The following is a 20,014-nucleotide window of genomic DNA, read 5'->3' on the forward strand; positions in this document are numbered from 1 at the left end:
CAATTACTGCCGGTAACACTATCACACCTAGATCGCGGCAGGGTCGGCACATATCTGTTCTATCAGAGAGCGACACAGAAATCGATTAGCTTTAGGTAGACAGCGGAAATACAGTTTTAACACGGCCAGTGTCAAACGCTGGAGAATTGGCCTGACATTTCATCTATTGCGAATAGAGTAGAGCAATCGGTCTCTGTGAATATATAGGTACTGCTGTGAGGAGCTGACGTATTCAATGACTCCTCTAAGATTTATTTGTGATGGCCAAACAGACTTTCTCGGTATACCGTCAAGGTGCCATTTCTCATTTTTTCGTCTTCCGTAATTTAAAGATACATACGGATTTCGTTAATTATGAAGACAAGTTTCTTTTAAAACGCCGTAGTTTCTCATCGGTTAAACCGGATTCTGTGGAGAACTGTTTCCCCAAAAGACCTAATTAGTTATATAGACACAGTCAAAAGGGTATCCACACACGACATTTAAAGGTCAATAACTGAACCTGTGTTAGATTTTAGAAGAGACAGTTAAAAGAATGGCGGATCTTTTTAACACGACAATTTTATCAAAGAATGAGACAGATTCTGGATTTTATCCGAAAAGTACTTTGGAACACTTTAGTGCCTGGTATGGCGGTATTCATGGCTACCTAAGTTTGATTGTCTGTTTTTTTGGAATTCCTACTAATTTCATCAACATTACAGTTTTGACCCGGAAACACATGGAGACTCCGATCAACCTCGTTTTGACATGGATGGCGGTATCCGATCTTCTGACCATGGCTTCATATGTTCCATTTGCGATCCATTTCTACTGTGACTACCCGTCAAATTCCATCTCTCCGGACAAAAATAGCATTGCCTGGATGACATATCTCTTATTTCACGTGAATTTCTCTGCCACCGACGCATACCATCTCCATTTGGCTGGGTGTTTCCCTGGCTATTTTTAGATACCACCATATTCAATCACCGGAAACGGGGAATTTCGCTAGGATGAGGCGCTTGATTAAATCTCGAATTGTTATTTTCGGAATTATCACCGGATCCGTGTTGCTTTTGATTCCTAACTACATGTCGACAAATTTGGAATTACTCCGCGAAAATTCGTCGATGTATGTTTTGGAGGATTTAAAGCTGGGAACAGCTAATGTGAAACCAGTAGTTTTCTTAAATCTGTCTTTATACAGTGTGGTGGCCAAATTCATACCTTGCTTCCTCATGCTTGTATATGGTGCTTTATTGTTACGGACCCTCGATATGCAGGTGAGAATCAAACGGCGGAGACTGTCGAAACTTGGCGTCATTATTCAGCGCCCTTTACACACATCTCGTACAACAGTGATGCTTCTGGCCGTTCTTGTCCTGTTTCTGCTCACAGAACTTCCTCAAGGTATCCTCATCGTCCTCAGTCTAATCCGCGCGGGATTCTTTGAAGACGTCTATATCCCTCTGGGTGACGTCATGGATATTTTGGCTCTAGTCAACAATGGTGTAAATTTCGTTCTGTATTGTTCCATGAATCGCGAATTCCGCAGAACACTGCTTCGGATGATGTGTACCATGTCTGCCGAAAGAAAGTCGTCACTCGGCACCGAATTAATAACAGACTCAATGCGAAAATGTTCGTTGTTGACAGATAGAAACGCATCAATCCGAAACGATTTCACGCACGAGGACGTTCAGACGTTCAACCTCAGATGTAACGATGGCAACTCGGTAATGTCCGTATCTGCTCAACGAACCGTGACTGAGGAAAAACACGCGGGGACATACCACAACATTTGATAGTCCCGTGCTCGGCTGTGAACGCGCAGGAATACGGGATGTATAACACCAAATGTCTGTGAAATACATCCACACCTGAAATTATGACGTCATCAGATCAAAAGCACAAACAAAAATCAGATTTAATCTGCATCGTTATGAGCTGTGATTGATTGCACCTAATGTATGAATCGAGATTTTAAAATGTAGCGAAAACTACTGATAAAGATGTGAACTACGCGAGCTCCATCTGTCATTTTCACCGGAAGTGTTTTGATTATCACCGGAAGTGTCTCAATATCACCGGAAGTGTTTTTGGCACTAAAAGTATAAATATCCGAATATTTTGATTATTCACCACATGTGAGTTTTGTCAATATTGACGCAAGTAGAAATATGCGAAAGTGTCCAATTATTATGGAACTGAAAATGATTGATGTTCCTCTCGATCAACGAAATCTATGTGTCAAACAAATGGATTGGTAGTGACAGTGTCGAATGCCCTGCTTTCTGATATTTTATAAATTGGAAATATTGTTGTTGTTAGTCGTTTTGTGTACCACATCTTTGATAAACTAGATTTAGAGATTAAAATCGATTCCATGCCACTCCATGTACAAATGTAGTTTATTGTCAAATTATCGTCCTACCAATTGAATTATAGATTCAATCAGCTGCATGCAATGTTCATGGAACTGGAATATTGAAATGATTTCCAAAATATTTAACTTATTTGAGTGTTTTTTTAAAACAACATCGACGCTACACCGCCGACAGGGGCTACACTATTTGTCACAAAAATTCATGACAACAACGGTATAAAAATTTAATTTACACCGACAGTTAAGCAATGAACTGCTTTCATTTGGAAGTTATGGGCTGATGAATGCCAACTGGACAAAGGCAAATTTAATGAAGCGCGCTTCATGTTGAATTTGCCTTTGTCCAGTTGGCATTCATCAGCCCATATCTTCCAAATGAAAGCAGTTCAATGCTTAAATTTACATTTGACAACGATTTTTGAAGACTATATCCAGGAATTTTGGTTATACGATGAATAAACAAATTATTATCGTCAAAGCCGGAACAGCCTTTTCAACAGCCATCTTTCGTTATCGCCGACGTTACAATTATGACGTCACTATAATAATGACGTCATAATAAAGATTTGGAAGTTATGGACTCGTAACCTATAGTGGGGCTGCAGTGTAAATGTAAATATTTAAGGATTGAATAATGTTATGTTGCGAAGCAGTTCATAATAAATTTGTCTCAAGACCTATTGAGGTTTATACCCCCATACACCTCAACATAACTTTATTCAATCCTTATATTTATATATTTTTGATATTTTGTACAATATTTTGTCTTTGACAAATAGGGACTTGTGCAAGTCTACCACAGAACTTACCGAAATGTACGTCATCACTCTTCGTCTACATATGGTTAATACTTTCAGGATTTCTTTCGTGAACAAACTTAATAGCGAATTAAAACAAATATTAGTTTTAAAGGAATTTATTTCATATAAATATGATCACTTTTGAAAAGGAATTAAACAAAATATAGTCCAAGCTCGACAAATGTATTCCTACGCCGGACTTGATATAGTTCATTTAAGCATTGAATGGCTTTCAGTTGGCATTCATAGTCAATATGAATGCCAACTGGACAGAGGCAAATTCCATGAAGCGCGCTAGCGCTTCATGTTGAATTTGCCTCTGTCCAGTTGGTATTCATATTGACTATGAATGCCAACTGAAAGCCGTTCAATTCTTATATTTACCATCTGCGAGTTTTTATTTGTCATGCGATTTTTGTTTTGAAATTTTCTAATTCAAATTTCCCGCGCTTACCAGTAGCAGAGATCACTTCCTGTTGGCAGTTCATAGGCTGGTGAACTCGCAACTGAATTGGTAGGGTTATATAGTGGCAGTGCCATACAATGGTAAATATTGAAAAATGACTCGAGTTAACTGTGGTAGGTTCATTGAGTCTGAATTGAGTGGAAATATAAATATTAGAAAATAAATCATGACAGCTTCATCAAAATGATCACATATGATCACGTACCAAATATAAAGGTGGAGCTACATGTACATGTAAGCTCAAACGTCTGGGGTGGTATATGTAATGGTGTAAAGTATGTAACTTTGGGAGTTTGGTAACAGTGTAAAGTATGTAACTTTGGGAGTTTGGTAATAGTGTAAAGTATGTAACTTTGGGAGTTTGGTAATAGTGTAAAGTATGTAACTTTGGGAGTTTGGTAACAGTGTAAAGTATGTAACTTTGGGAGTTTGGTAACAGTGTAAAGTATGTAACTTTGGGAGTTTGGTAATAGTGTAAAGTATGTAACTTTGGGAGTGTGGTAATAGTGTAAAGTATGTAACTTTGGGAGTTTGGTAACAGTGTAAAGTATGTAACTTTGGGAGTGTGGTAATAGTGTAAAGTATGTAACTTTGGGAGTGTAGTAATAGTGTAAAGTATGTAACTTTGGGAGTTTGGTTTTAGTGTAAAGAATGTAACTTTGGGAGTGCGGTAACAGTGTAAAGTATGTAACTTTGGGAGTTTGGTAGCAGTGTAAAGTATGTAACTTTGGGAGTGTGGTAATAGTGTAAAGTATGTAACTTTGGGAGTGTGGTAATAGTGTAAAGTATGTAACTTTGGGAGTGTGGTAATAGTGTAAAGTATGTAACTTTGGGAGTTTGGTAACAGTGTAAAGTATGTAACTTTGGGAGTTTGGTAACAGTGTAAAGTATATAACTTTTGGAGTGTAGTAATAGTGTTAGGTATGTAACTTTGGGAGTTTGGTAATAGTGTAAAGTATATAACTTTTTGAGGTTGGTAGCAGTGTAAAGTATGTAACTTTGGGAGCTTGGTAATAGTGTAAAGTATGTAACTTTGGGAGTGTAGTAATAGTGTAAAGTATGTAACTTTGGGAGTTTGGTAATAGTGTAAAGTATGTAACGTAACTTTGGGAGTATGTAAAGTTACGGAGAATACCGTATGTATTCACAGATAAACCCCGTCAGTAAAGTTAGAGAGGATACCGTATGTATTCACAGATAAACCCCGTCAGTAAGTTAGAGAGGATACCGTATGTATTCACAGATAAACCCCGTCAGTAAGTTAGGGAGGATACCGTATGTATTCACAGATAAACCCCGTCAGTAAGTTAGGGAGGATACCGTAGGTATTCACAGATAAACCCCGTCAGTAAGTTAGAGAGGATACCGTATGCATTCACAGATAAACCCCGTCAGTAAGTTAGTGAGGATACCGTATGTATTCACAGGTAAACTCCGTCAGTAACGTTATTGAGGATACCGTATGTATTCACAGATAAACCCCGTCAGTAAGTTAGTGGGGATACCGTATGTATACACAGATAAACTCCGTCAGTAAGTTAGTGAGGATACCTATGTATTCACAGATAATCCCCGTCAGTAAGTTAGTGAGGATACCGTATGTATTCACAGATAAACCCCGTCAGTAAAGTTAGTGAGGTACCGTATGTATTCACAGGTAAACCCCGTCAGTAAATTTAGTGAGGATACCGTATGTATTCACAGGTAAACCCCGTCAGTAAATTTAAGTTGCATACCGTATGCATTCACAAATAAACTCCGCCAATAAAGTTTAGTAGGATACCGTTTGTATTCACAGATAAACCCCGCCAGTTTAGTTTAGTAGAATACCGTATGTATCCATTAATAAACCCTGTCAGTAAAGTAAGATTTATTTTCATCAATTTCTTTGAAAATGACTGTTCAATGACGAACTACTAGTATATTGTATGTAGACGTGCACAAGTTCTAGCATCTAGTCATCAAATGGTAGACTTTTCAAAGTACTTTTTCGTTAAAAAAAAGGTGTAGAAATGAAACATGAGATCTTATTTTGTCGCTCTTTACTATTTCAAAAATTGTCTTTAACATAGAGCCATTAGCAGTTTCAATTAAGCATGGATGTCAATGTTTTGTTTAAAAAAAAATTGTTTGCAAATTGCAGAATCCCAGCAAATTCTTATATAAGTCTGCAAACACTTTTTCATACCCCTACGAACCTAAAAAAATATTGGCATCAATGCTTATAATCAATTTATGAAAATATTTCAAATTTAAAACACATTTTATGTACAATTTTACTTATGTATTAAGGGATTATTTTGAACAAATCAATACGCAACGTCAATGATCGTATTGTGACGTCAAGTTTTTCGCGCCATTTACTTTATTTAAACGATGTATAAAAAGAAAACCACAACCACGCAGAAAACTGCTTTCTGTATACAAGCAATGGAAAAATAATTCTTGGTATAACACAGAAATATTGTATCTTTCATTTCATGTCTCTGTAAAGATTGAAGTTTGGAATACTTATTGTAAATAACTGTAAAATATCTGATATCATTTGATCACGAAATATCACAATTATTATTACCCGAGTAAAACAATGTTATGGGGTTTCTAAAAAGCTGTTTATACAATATACCTTTAAGGAAATATTCCTAAAACTGTAATTTTTGTTTTTGTTTCATTAATTTTGATGAATAGTCTGACTCAAAACGAGGTTCTGTATCTGATAACATGCTCTGGGGTGTGACTATACCGTATACGCCAAGCGACATTGGCTATTAAAGCTTGACGTTTTAGAGAAATTGTTCACCGATAGACAAGTTAATGACAGTTCAGGAGAAAGGAGCCCCAGTGTTGTATCTATCGCCTCTGGATAACGAAGGGTCCTACCATTTGAACAGAGTTTTCTACGCTATAACGACGATTCTACAAAGCTCTTAAGCCGTTAATTGTATCGCCGTGAACCAGGTTGAAACAGAAAACTCCAATAACGCTACCGGGTTCTGTAAACTTGTTGAAACATGAAAATGGAATTTATTGATTGAAATGTTCTGAGAAATTCAGAAGTTATTATGACTTGTTCCATTCACAATCTGATTTTCGAAAATGGTAAGTGACTTTTGATTTTCGTCCATCTCTTTCATTTCGTGATAAAATGTTGATCTTTATGAGGCATCTCTTTAGCTTCGATTCGATGTTGTAAGTGCATATAAAATAAATCACTAGTTCGTTATAGTGACATCGCCAATTCGTTTAGGCGACATCGCCAATTCCTAATAGTGACATCGTCAATTCGTAATAGTGACATCGTCAATTCGTTATAGTGACATCGCCAATTCGTTATAGTGACATCGCGAATTCGTTACAGTGACATCGTCAATTCGTTTAGGCGACATCGCAAATTCGTTATAGTGACATCGTCAATTCGTAATAGTGACATCAATTCGTTGTAGTGACATCGCCAATTCGTTTAGGCGACATCGCCAATTCGTTATAGTGACATCGTCAATTCGTTACAGTGATTATGTCAATTCGTTATAGTGACATCGCCAATTCGTTTAGGCGACATCGCCAATTCGTTATAGTGACATCGTCAATTCGTTTACAGTGATTATGTCAATTCGTTATAGTGACATCGCCAGTTCTTTATAGTGACATCGTCAATTCGTAATAGTGACAACATCAATTCGTAATAGTGACATCGTCAATTCGTTATAGTGACATCGTCAATTCGTTACAGTGACATCGTCAATTCGTTATAACGACATACCCAAATAATGATAGTGAAATCCTTATATATCAGCTATCAGTTATAGTGACATCGTGAACTCGTTATAGTGATATCATCAATTCATAGTACTGGGATCAACTTGATATAGTGACATTTCAAATCTGTAATAGTGACATCACCAATTCCTTTAAGCAACTTTACCAACTCGTTTTAGTGACATTACCAATTCGTTATAATGACATACCCAAATAATTATAGTGACATCCTTATACAATGTATATCAGCTATCAGTTAAAGTGACATCACCAATTCATAGTACTGGGATCCACTCGATACAGTAACATTTCAAATCCGTAATAGTGACATCACCAATTCCTTATAGTGACATCACCAACTCGTTATAGTGACGTCATTTGGTTTGATAATTTTGTTTAGCGTCCTATTAACAGCCAGGGTCATTTTCGCACGTGCAAGGTTTTGGAGGTGGAGGAAAGCTGGAGTACCCGGAGAAAAACCACTGGCCTACGGTCAGTACCTGGCAATTGCCCCACGTAGGTTTCGAACTCGCAACACAGAGGTGGAGGGCTAGTGATAAAGTGTCGGGACACCTTAACAACTCGGCCACCGCGGCCCCTGAAGTGACATCATCAATTCGTTATAATAACATCACCAATGCCTCAAAGTAACATTCACAATTTGTTTAAGTGACATCACCAACTCGTTATAGTGAAATCATCAATTTGTTATAGCGACATCTTAAATTCATTACAGTGACATTATCAATTCTTTATAATGACATCATAAATACCTTACAGTGACATTATTAATTCACTTAAGTGACATCACCTAATTGAGTGGATTACGATGCAACATGGCGGTATTTCCCCACCACAAGACGTGGTGCCGAACTTACACTCGACTGAGTATTTGTTAATTCGTCCACTACGTTATTTGGGCTTCTGTCAATCAAAGCATTCACTATTAGGGATTCTGTCAATCAAGAGTATTCTCCATTATCTTGCAGGTCAATGCTGTGCGTCTCCCGTAAACAATGTGGACAACTCCCCTACTGGGGTTTCCGTGTGAGGGCACCAGGTTTTCGTTTTGCAGCGGCTAGGAAAACTTCGCTCTGAATAAATTTTGTCCCGACAGGGGGAAATGTTTGTCATCATCATCTAGTATTGTGATCATGTAATGGTCAAAGGAAGACACAATGAGTGCCGGAAAATGATCTATCTACAGCTGTATTTCCGTCTTGTTGTATCCGGGAGATAACCGGTATCCGTCTCGTGTTTTAGTGTGAAATAAATGTTTTCGTTATTAAATGCAGAAATCCCCCAGGGAAAAATCGAGACCATCAAACGTGTGATAGTTTTCCTACCATCCGAAGTATTCTACTTGTCTAAATAACCTCCACCCCTCCAAACACACCAGCCCTGTAAACGTAAATGATTTTATATACATAGTCACATACTGCACACAACAGACGCTAGCATTATTAAACTGGTGTACAGACCTAGCTAGGAGAATGAGATGAGGACACCTAGCTAGGAGAATGAGATGAGGACACCTAGCTAGGAGAATGAGATGAGGACACCTAGCTAGGAGAATGAGATGAGGACACCTAGCTAGGAGAATGAGATGAGGACACCTAGCTAGGAGAATGAGATGAGGACACCTAGCTAGGAGAATGAGATGAGGACACCTAGCTAGGAGAATGAGATGAGGACACCTAGCTAGGAGAATGAGATGAGGACACCTAGCTAGGAGAATGAGATGAGGACACCTAGCTAGGAGAATGAGATGAGGACACCTAGCTAGGAGAATGAGATGAGGACCTACCTGTGTCAGGAGATTAGAGCTATTGAGAACTTACATCTGTTCTAACGACAATGACATATCTAAATTTTAAACATGTTATTCCATATCCGGCTAAAACGTGATTCAATTCAATTTCAATTTTTTTTATTTAACTTTAGGCCTTACAGTACATCAGTATATGGTTATTTAATGTAAATAGTTGTAAATCAGAAACAGAAGAGCAGTGCTGATTGAAGTATGACTTTAAGCAGTACCTGTACGATTGTTTAGTCATCTGTGATTACAGGTACTTGAGAACAGGATGTCACGATCAATCGTAATATAAAGCGTCTGAATGACGTCTATAAAGCGTCTAAATGACGCCCATCTATTGGATCCCCTCCCACTTATACATAGAAAGGTCTGTGCTGTCGCGATTGTGTCCTTGGGCAAGGCACCTTTCCCTAATTGCTTTGGATGGCATGCAACGGGCCTCATCTATGTTGTTCAGTGAGTTAGTCATCAACTACTACGAGGAAGCCCCGCCTCAAAATGACCCTTGGTATTCAAGGGGCGATAAACCCAGCAAATAAACATTCGTATGCAGGCTTTTGGGTCGCTGGACAGTGGCGTCTAAAATTGCACCACAGAAGGTTTTAGGAAGAGTTTGCCTTGTCAGTGATTGTGTTCCGAACCTACGGTCCCCAACCAATGGTCTCCAACCCACAGTCCCCCGCCCACGGTCCAAAACCTACAGTCCCCAACCAACAGTTCCCCAACAATGGTACCCAACCTACGATTCCCAACCCACGGTCCCCAACCCATGGTCCCCAACCTATTGCCCCCAATCAACGGTCCCGAACCCACGGTCCCCAACCCACTGTCCCCAACCCACGGTTCCCAATCCACGGTTCCCAACCCACTGTCCCCAACCCACGGTTCCCAATCCACGGTTCCCAACCCACGGTCCCCAACCCATGGTCCCCAACATATTGCCCCTAATCAACGGTCCCCAACCCAGGTTCCCCAACCCATTCTTTCCAACAAACAGTCCCCAACCCACGGTCCCCAACCCACGGTCCCCAACCTACGGTCCCCAACCCACAGTCCTCAACCCATAGTCCCCAACCCATGGTCCCCAACCTATGGTCCGCAACCCGCGGTCCCCTACCCACTGTCCCCGACCCACGGTCTCCAACCCACAATCCTCAACACACGATCCCCAACCCACGGTCACAAACCCATGGTCCAACCCAATGGCCCCAACCCACGGTCCAACCCATGGGCCCCAACCTACGGTCCCAAACCCACTGGCAAACTAACGGGCCCCAACCCACAGTCCCCAACCAACGGTTCCAAACCGACGGTCCCAGAACCACAGTCCCCGACCCACAGTCCCAAACCCATAGCCCCAAACCCACGGTCCCCAACCCATGGTCCCCATCCCATGGTCCCCAGCCCACGGTCCCCAACCCACAGTCCTCAACCCATGGTCCCCAACCCACGGTCCCAAACCTACGGTCCCAAACCCAAAGTCCTCAACCCATAGTCCCCAACCCATGGTCCCCAACCTATGTCCTCAGCCTATGGTCCGCAACCCACGGTCCCCAACCCACGGTCCAAAACCTACAGTCTCCAACCTACGGTCCCAAACCTACAGTCCCCAACCCAGGGTCCCCGACCCACGATCTCCAACCCACGGTCCCCAACCCACGGTCCCCAACCCACGGTCCACGACCCACGATCTCCAACCCACGGTCACCATCCCACGGTCACCAACCCACGGTCCAAAACTCACGGTCCAAAACCTACGGTCCAACCCACGGTCTCTCACCGATGGTCCCCAACCCATAGTCCCGAACCCATGTTCCCCATCCCATGGTCTCCAACCCACGGCCCCAAACCTACGGTCCCCAACCTATGGTCCGCAACCCACAGTCCCCTACCCACTGTCCCCGACCCACGGTCTCCAACCCACAATCCTAAACACACGGTCCCCAACCCACAGTCACAAACCCATGGTCCTACACCCATGGTCCAACCCATGGGCCCCAACCAACGGTCACCAACCCATGGTCCCAAACCTACGGTTCAACCCACGGTCTCTCAACCATGGTCCCCAACCCATAGTCCCGAACTCATGTTCCCCATCCCATGGTCCCCAACCCACGGTCCCCAACCTACGGTCCCCAACCCACAGTCCTCAACCCATAGTCCCCAACCCATGGTCCCCAACCTATGGTCCGCAACCCGCGGTCCCCTACCCACTGTCCCCGACCCACGGTCTCCAACCCACAATCCTAAACACACGGTCCCCAACCCACAGTCACAAACCCATAGTCCTAAACCCATGGTCCAACCCATGGGCCCCAACCCACGGTCCAACCCATGGGCCCCAACCTACGGTCCCAAACCTATGGGCAAACTAACGGGCCCCAACCCACAGTCCCCAACCCACGGGCAAACCAACGGTCCCCAACCCACGGTCCCCAACCCACGGACTCCAACCCACGGTCTCCAACCCACGGTCTCCAACCCACGGTCCCCAACCCACGGTCCCCAACCCACGGTCCCCAACCCATAGTCCCGAACTCATGTTCCCCATCCCATGGTCCCCAACCCACGGTCTCCAACCTACGGTCCCCATCCCACGGTCCCCAACCCATGGTCCCCAACCCACGGTCTCCAACCCATGGTCCCCGACCTACGGTCCCAAACCCACGGTCCCGAGCCTACGGTCCCCTACCCACGGTCCAACCCACGATCCCCAACCCACGGTTCCCAACCCACGGTCCCCAACCCATAGTCCCCAACCCACGGTCTCCAACCCACAGTCCATAACACATGATCCCCAACCCACGGTCTCCAACCCACGGTCCCCAACCCACGGTCCAACCCATGGTCCCAAACCCACGGTCCCCAACCCACGGTCCCCAACCCATAGTCCCCAACCCACGGTCCAAAACCTACAGTCTCCAACCTACGGTCCCAAACCTACAGTCCCCAACCCAGGGTCCCCGACCCACGATCTCCAACCCACGGTCCCCAACCCACGGTCCCCAACCCACGGTCCACGACCCACGATCTCCAACCCACGGTCACCATCCCACGGTCACCAACCCACGGTCCAAAACTCACGGTCCAAAACCTACGGTCCAACCCACGGTCTCTCACCGATGGTCCCCAACCCATAGTCCCGAACCCATGTTCCCCATCCCATGGTCTCCAACCCACGGTCCCAAACCTACGGTCCCCAACCTATGGTCCGCAACCCACAGTCCCCTACCCACTGTCCCCGACCCACGGTCTCCAACCCACAATCCTAAACACACGGTCCCCAACCCACAGTCACAAACCCATGGTCCTACACCCATGGTCCAACCCATGGGCCCCAACCAACGGTCACCAACCCATGGTCCCAAACCTACGGTTCAACCCACGGTCTCTCAACCATGGTCCCCAACCCATAGTCCCGAACTCATGTTCCCCATCCCATGGTCCCCAACCCACGGTCCCCAACCTACGGTCCCCAACCCACAGTCCTCAACCCATAGTCCCCAACCCATGGTCCCCAACCTATGGTCCGCAACCCGCGGTCCCCTACCCACTGTCCCCGACACACGGTCTCCAACCCACAATCCTAAACACACGGTCCCCAACCTACAGTCACAAACCCATAGTCCTAAACCCATGGTCCAACCCATGGGCCCCAACCCACGGTCCAACCCATGGGCCCCAACCTACGGTCCCAAACCTATGGGCAAACTAACGGGCCCCAACCCACAGTCCCCAACCCACGGGCAAACCAACGGTCCCCAACCCACGGTCCCCAACCCACGGACTCCAACCCACGGTCTCCAACCCACGGTCCTCCAACCCACGGTCCCCAACCCATAGTCCCGAACTCATGTTCCCCATCCCATGGTCCCCAACCCACGGTCCCCAACCTACGGTCCCCATCCCACGGTCCCCAACCCATGGTCCCCAACCCACGGTCTCCAACCCATGGTCCCCGACCTACGGTCCCAAACCCACGGTCCCGAGCCTACGGTCCCCTACCCACGGTCCAACCCACGATCCCCAACCCACGGTTCCCAACCCACGGTCCCCAACCCATAGTCCCCAACCCACGGTCTCCAACCCACAGTCCATAACACATGATCCCCAACCCACGGTCTCCAACCCACGGTCCCCAACCCACGGTCCAACCCATGGTCCCAAACCCACGGTCCCCAACCCACGGTCCCCAACCCATAGTCCCCAACCCACGGTCTCCAACCCACAGTCCATAACACATGGTCCCCAACCCACGGTCTCCAACCCATGGTCCCCAACCCACAGTCTCCAACCCATGGTCCCCGACCTACGGTCCCAAACCCACGGTCCCGAGCCTACGGTCCCCTACCCACGGTCCAACCCACGATCCCCAACCCACGGTTCCCAACCCACGGTCCCCAACCCATAGTCCCCAACCCACGGTCTCCAACCCACAGTCCATAACACATGATCCCCAACCCACGGTCTCCAACCCACGGTCCCCAACCCACGGTCCAACCCACGGTCCCCAACCCATAGTCCCCAACCCACGGTCTCCAGCCCACAGTCCATAACACATGGTCCCCAACCCACGGTCTCCAACCCACGGTCTCCAACCCACGATCCCCAACCCACGGTTCCCAACCCACGGTCCCCAACCCATAGTCCCCAACCCACGGTCTCCAACCCACAGTCCATAACACATGATCCCCAACCCACGGTCTCCAACCCACGGTCCCCAACCCACGGTCCAACCCACGGTCCCCAACCCATAGTCCCCAACCCACGGTCTCCAACCCACAGTCCATAACACATGGTCCACAACCCACGGTCCCCAACCCATGGTCCCCAACCCATGGTCCCCAACCCATGGTCCCAAACCCACGGTCCCCAACCCACGGTCCCCAACCCATAGTCCCCAACCCACGGTCTCCAACCCACAGTCCATAACACATGGTCCCCAACCCACGGTCTCCAACCCACGGTCTCCAACCCACGGTCCCCAACCCACGGTCTCCAACCCACGGTCCCCAAACCCATAGTCCCAAACCCACGGTCTCCAACCCACAGTCCATAACACATGGTCCCCAACCCACGGTCTCCAACCCACGGTCCCCAACCCACGGTCCCCAACCCACGGTCTCCAAACACACGGTCTCCAACCCACGGTCTCCAACCCACAGTCCATAACACAGGGTCCCCAACCCACGGTCTCCAACCCATGGTCCCTAACCCACGGTCCAACCCATGGTCCCCAACCCACGGTCTCCAACCCACGGTCTCCAACCCACAGTCCATAACACATGGTCCCCAACCCACGGTCTCAAACCCATGGTCCCTAACCCACGGTCCAACCCATGGTCCCCAACCCACGGTCTCCAACCCACGGTCCAACCCATGGTCCCCAACCCACGGTCTCCAACCCACGGTCTCCAACCCACAGTCCATAACACACGGTCCCCAACCCACGGTCTCCAACCCACAGTCCATAACACACGGTCCCCAACCCACGGTCTCCAACCCATAGTTCCCAACCCGTGGTCCCCAACCCATGGTTCATGAATAATAGACATGTTATCATGCCAAGATCCTGTGGCTATTAACATGCATAAATAGTATCATTACTTTTGCAAAAACAAATAATTTCTCATCGTGTGAAGATGAATACATTTGTATATTATGCAAATTCTCTCTTGATACTATAAACATTTCTGAAGAGTGGTTGGAAACAGCACCGATAGACTCCGCTGAGAAGTCAAAACGAATGTTAAAAAGCCAATTTTTAGCCATGGAGCGGTGAAAATATGTGACAAGAAAGACAACTCTTCAGTAAAGTACCGATTTTCATTAACGGTCTGTTTACAGTATCGTAACAGTTTTTATTGTACAGTGTATCGCTATGTGTGTACAGCATGCAGGACAATGTTAATTTGATATTCATATTAATATTATTTGGTGTACATCATGTAAGGATTGTTAAAAAATGTATTGTTAATTTGAGCGGAGTGAATATTATTTTGTTAATTTGAGCGGGTAAATATTATTTTGTTAATTTGAGCGGAGTGAATTTTATTTTCTGTAAATCATGCCGTCACTCTGAAATAATGTATTGTTAATTTGAGCGGGGTGAATATTTTTTGTTGTTGTAAATAATGCCGTCACTCTGAAATAATGTGTTTTAATTTGAGCGGGGTGAATATTATTTTCTGTAAATCATGCCGTCACTCTGAAACAATGTATTGTTTATTTGAGCGGGGTGAATATTATTTTCTGTATATCATACTATGACTGGGAAATCCTGTTTTTGTCCTGTTGATTGGTACGTTGTATAAATGTTTATAACTTTGAGTGTGGTGTGTCCTACATCTTTTCCGGCCTGACGGGAAGTATTGAGAGACACTATCCCACAGGTCCACAGTTTGTGGTCTGGATAAACTTGTATTACAGCCTGAAAATTGGCAAAGTTCAGGTATGTTTATTTTTTTCATTCAGACAGATCAGTGACATTTATGACAATGACACGTCTTTTTTTGTCACAAAGATACTTTTCTTGAACAGGAATCTTCATTATTTTTATTATCATTATTATCCTTTTTTCTTTTCAAATTCGGTTATATGTTTATATCTGGAGCGAGTGTTTATTTCCGTTTGCCACAGCAATGTAAAAATCGCCATCGTCTTCCGATATTCGTTTTGTGTCCAAAAATTTACGACATAAAAAGTACTTATATGTAGGTCACACCAAGATTGAAAAAAAAAATAAAATTTTTAAAAAAATTTGGAAAACTGACAGACTTCATCTAAACTCTCGTTCACTCTTTAGACATGTTAAAACAGTGTAGACATATTTTTTTAACTTACAGAAATTGTCACGTTAGTGGGCAAGCTGGATTTGAAACTGAATGTAATTGAACAGATTACAAAAATGAAAAAAATGATGGTATTCAAAAGTCATAATCGACTAGTCAAGTTCGATTCCTTGAAAAGAAGTTCACAAATTCAGTAGTCTATATGCTAATATTAGCGACCAACACCATTAATTCAGAGACGACAAATATGGAACATCAAAATGGTAGAGATGGTTGATAACACCAAACCGATAGAGATTCTAGTGATGAAGATAATCAACAGGATCTGCTATAGGGGTTATATAGTGTAGATCAAACTATAGAGGTTATACAGTGTAGACCAAACTATAGAGGTTATACAGTGTAGATCAAACTATAGAGGTTATACAGTGTAGATCAAACTATAGAGGTTATACAGTGTAGACCAAACTATAGAGGTTATACAGTGTATATCAAACTATAGAGGTTATACAGTGTACATCAAACTATAGAGGTTATACAGTGTAGATCAAACTATAGAGGTTATACAATGTAGGTCAAACTATAGAGGTTATACAGTGTAGATCAAACTATAGAGGTTATACAGTGTAGATCAAACTATAGAGGTTATACAGTGTAGATCAAACTATAGAGGTTATACAGTGTAGATCAAACTATAGAGGATATACAGTGTAGATCAAACTATAGAGGTTATACAATGTAGATCAAAATAGAGAGGTTATACAGTGTAGATCAAACTATAGAGGTTATACAGTATAGATCAAACTATAGAGGTTATACAGTGTAGATCAAACTATAGAGGTTATACAGTGTAGATCAAACTATAGAGGTTATACAGTGTAGATCAAACTATAGAGGTTATACAGTGTAGATCATACTATAGAGGTTATACAGTGTAGATCAAACTATAGAGGTTATACAGTGTATATCAAACTATAGAGGTTATACAGTGTAGATCAAACTATAGAGGTTATACAGTGTAGATCATACTATAGAGGTTATACAGTGTAGATCAAACTATAGAGGTTATACAGTGTATATCAAACTATAGAGGTTATACAGTGTAGATCAAACTATAGAGGTTATACAGTGTAGATCATACTATAGAGGTTATACAGTGTAGATCAAACTATAATGGTTATACAGTGTAGATCAAACTATAGAGGTTATACAGTGTAGATCATACTATAGAGGTTATACAGTGTAGATCAAACTATAGAGGTTATACAGTGTAGATCAAACTATAGAGGTTATACAGTGTAGATCAAACTATAGAGGTTATACAGTGTAGATCAACTATAGAGGTTATACAGTGTAGATCAAACTATAGAGGTTATACAGTGTAGATCAAACTATAGAGGTTATACAGTGTAGATCAAACTATAGAGGTTATACAGTGTAGATCAAACTATAGAGGCTATACAGTGTATATCAAACTATAGAGATAGTACAGTGTAGATCATACTATAGAGGTTATACAGTGTAGATCAAACTATAGAGGTTATACAGTGTAGATCAAACTATAGAGGTTATACAGTGTAGATCAAACTATAGAGGTTATACAGTGTAGATCAAACTATAGAGGTTATACAGTGTAGATCAAACTATAGAGGTTATACAGTGTAGATCAAACTATAGAGGTTATACAGTGTAGATCAAACTATAGAGGTTATACAGTGTAGATCAAACTATAGAGGTTATACAGTGTAGATCAAACTATAGAGGTTATACAGTGTAGATCAAACTATAGAGGTTATACAGTGTAGATCAAACTATAGAGGTTATACAGTGTAGATCAAACTATACAGGTTATACAGTGTAGATCAAACTATAGAGATAGTACAGTGTAGATCAAACTATAGAGATAGTACAGTGTAGATCATACTATAGGGGTTATACAGTGTAGATCAAACTATAGAGGTTATACAGTGTAGATCAAACTATAGAGGTTATACAGTGTAGATCAAACTATAGAGGTTATACCGTGTATATCAAACTATAGAGGTTATACAGTGTAGATCAAACTATAGAGGTTATACAGTGTAGATCAAACTATAGAGGTTATACAGTGTATATCAAACTATAGGGGTTATACAGTGTAGATCATACTATAGGGGTTATACAGTGTAGATCAAACTAGAGAGGTTATACAGTGTATATCAAACTATAGAGGTTATACCGTGTAGATCAAACTAGAGAGGTTATACAGTGTAGATCAAACTATAGAGGTTATACAGTGTAGATCAAACTATAGAGGCTATACAGTGTAGATAAAACTATAGAGGTTATACAGTGTAGATCAAACTATAGAGGTTATACAGTGTATATCAAACTATAGAGGTTATACAGTGTAGATCAAACTATAGGGGTTATACAGTGTAGATCATACTATAGAGGTTATACAGTGTAGATCATACTATAGGGGTTATACAGTGTAGATCAAACTAGAGAGGTTATACAGTGTATATCAAACTATAGAGGTTATACCGTGTAGATCAAACTAGAGAGGTTATACAGTGTAGATAAAACTATAGAGGTTATACAGTGTAGATCAAACTATAGAGGTTATACAGTGTAGATAAAACTATAGAGGTTATACAGTGTAGATCAAACTATAGAGGTTATACAGTGTAGATAAAACTATAGAGGTTATACAGTGTAGATAAAACTATAGAGGTTATACAGTGTAGATCAAACTATAGAGGTTATACAGTGTATATCAAACTATAGAGGTTATACAGTGTAGATCAAACTATAGAGGTTACACAGTGTATATCAAACTATATAGGTTATACAGTGTAGATCAAACTATAGAGGTTATACAGTGTAGATCATACTATAGAGGTTATACAGTGTAGATAAAACTATAATGGTTATACAGTGTAGATCAAACTATAGAGGTTATACAGTGTAGATCAAACTATAGAGGTTATACAGTGTAGATCAAACTATAGAGGTTATACAGTGTAGATCAAACTATAGAGGTTATACAGTGTAGATCAAACTATAGAGGTTATACAGTGTAGATCAAACTATAGAGGTTATACAGTGTAGATCATACTATAGAGGTTATACAGTGTAGATCAAACTATAGAGGTTATACAGTGTAGATCAAACTATAGAGGTTATACAGTGTAGATCAAACTATAGAGGTTATACAGTGTATATCATACTATAGAGGTTATACAGTGTAGATCAAACTATAGAGGTTATACAGTGTAGATCAAACTATAGAGGTTATACACTGTAGATCAAACTATAGAGGTTATACCGTGTAGATCAAACTATAGGGGTTATACAGTGTAGACCAAACTATAGAGGTTATACAGTGTACACCAAACTATAGAGGTTATACAGTGTAGATCAAACTATAGAGGTTATACAGTGTAGATCAAACTATAGAGGTTATACAGTGTAGATCAAACTATAGAGGTTATACAGTGTAGATCAAACTATAGAGGTTACACAGTGTAGATCAAACTATAGAGGTTACACAGTGTAGATCAAACTATAGAGGTTATACAGTGTATATCAAACTATAGAGGTTATACAGTGTATATCAAACTATAGAGGTTATACAGTGTAGATCAAACTATAGAGGTTATACAGTGTAGATCAAACTATAGAGGTTACACAGTGTAGATCAAACTATAGAGGTTATACAATGTAGATCAAACTATAGAGGTAACACAGTGTAGATCAAACTATAGAGGTTATACAGTGTAGATCAAACTATAGAGGTTATACAGTGTAGATCATACTATAGGGGTTATACAGTGTATATCATACTATAGAGGTTATACAGTGTATATCAAACTATAGAGGTTATACAGTGTAGACCAAACTATAGAGGTTATACAGTGTAGATCAAACTATAGAGGTTATACAGTGTAGATCAAACTATAGAGGTTATACAGTGTAGACCAAACTATAGAGGTTATACAGTGTAGATCAAACTATAGAGGTTATACAGTG

At 42.4% G+C, this 20,014-nt stretch overlaps 5 protein-coding genes across 5 annotated transcripts; all 5 read left to right on the top strand.

Moving 5' to 3' along the window:
* Positions 1-1,073: 1,073 nt before the first annotated feature.
* LOC117314581 (sex peptide receptor-like) lies at positions 1,074-1,787 on the top strand. The gene has a single exon (XM_033868647.1). The coding sequence runs from the start codon at positions 1,074-1,076 to the stop codon at positions 1,785-1,787; it is 714 nt and encodes a 237-aa protein (XP_033724538.1).
* An 8,149-nt stretch (positions 1,788-9,936) lies between these two features.
* LOC117314582 (extensin-like) lies at positions 9,937-10,704 on the top strand. Its single transcript, XM_033868648.1, has one exon. It carries the CDS (start codon positions 9,937-9,939, stop codon positions 10,702-10,704), a length of 768 nt encoding a protein of 255 aa, XP_033724539.1.
* Positions 10,705-10,728: 24 nt separating this feature from the next.
* On the top strand, positions 10,729-11,739 carry LOC117314583 (extensin-like). The gene has a single exon (XM_033868649.1). It carries the CDS (start codon positions 10,729-10,731, stop codon positions 11,737-11,739), a length of 1,011 nt encoding a protein of 336 aa, XP_033724540.1.
* Positions 11,740-11,999: 260 nt separating this feature from the next.
* Positions 12,000-13,052, top strand: LOC117314584 (extensin-like). Its single transcript, XM_033868650.1, has one exon. It carries the CDS (start codon positions 12,000-12,002, stop codon positions 13,050-13,052), a length of 1,053 nt encoding a protein of 350 aa, XP_033724541.1.
* Positions 13,053-13,062: 10 nt separating this feature from the next.
* LOC117314585 (extensin-like) lies at positions 13,063-13,620 on the top strand. Its single transcript, XM_033868651.1, has one exon. It carries the CDS (start codon positions 13,063-13,065, stop codon positions 13,618-13,620), a length of 558 nt encoding a protein of 185 aa, XP_033724542.1.
* The last annotated feature ends 6,394 nt before the right edge of the window (positions 13,621-20,014 follow it).

This window comes from Pecten maximus, chromosome 16, assembly GCF_902652985.1.
Source record: "Pecten maximus chromosome 16, xPecMax1.1, whole genome shotgun sequence".
NCBI classification, from domain to species: Eukaryota; Metazoa; Mollusca; class Bivalvia; order Pectinida; family Pectinidae; genus Pecten; species Pecten maximus.

What these genes read in the sequence shown, in the direction of transcription:
- LOC117314581 (XM_033868647.1), top strand. Translation starts at nt 1,074, where the DNA reads ATGTCGACAAATTTGGAATTACTCCGCGAAAATTCGTCGATGTATGTT.
- LOC117314582 (XM_033868648.1), top strand. Translation starts at nt 9,937, where the DNA reads ATGGTACCCAACCTACGATTCCCAACCCACGGTCCCCAACCCATGGTC.
- LOC117314583 (XM_033868649.1), top strand. Translation starts at nt 10,729, where the DNA reads ATGTCCTCAGCCTATGGTCCGCAACCCACGGTCCCCAACCCACGGTCC.
- LOC117314584 (XM_033868650.1), top strand. Translation starts at nt 12,000, where the DNA reads ATGATCCCCAACCCACGGTCTCCAACCCACGGTCCCCAACCCACGGTC.
- LOC117314585 (XM_033868651.1), top strand. Translation starts at nt 13,063, where the DNA reads ATGTTCCCCATCCCATGGTCCCCAACCCACGGTCCCCAACCTACGGTC.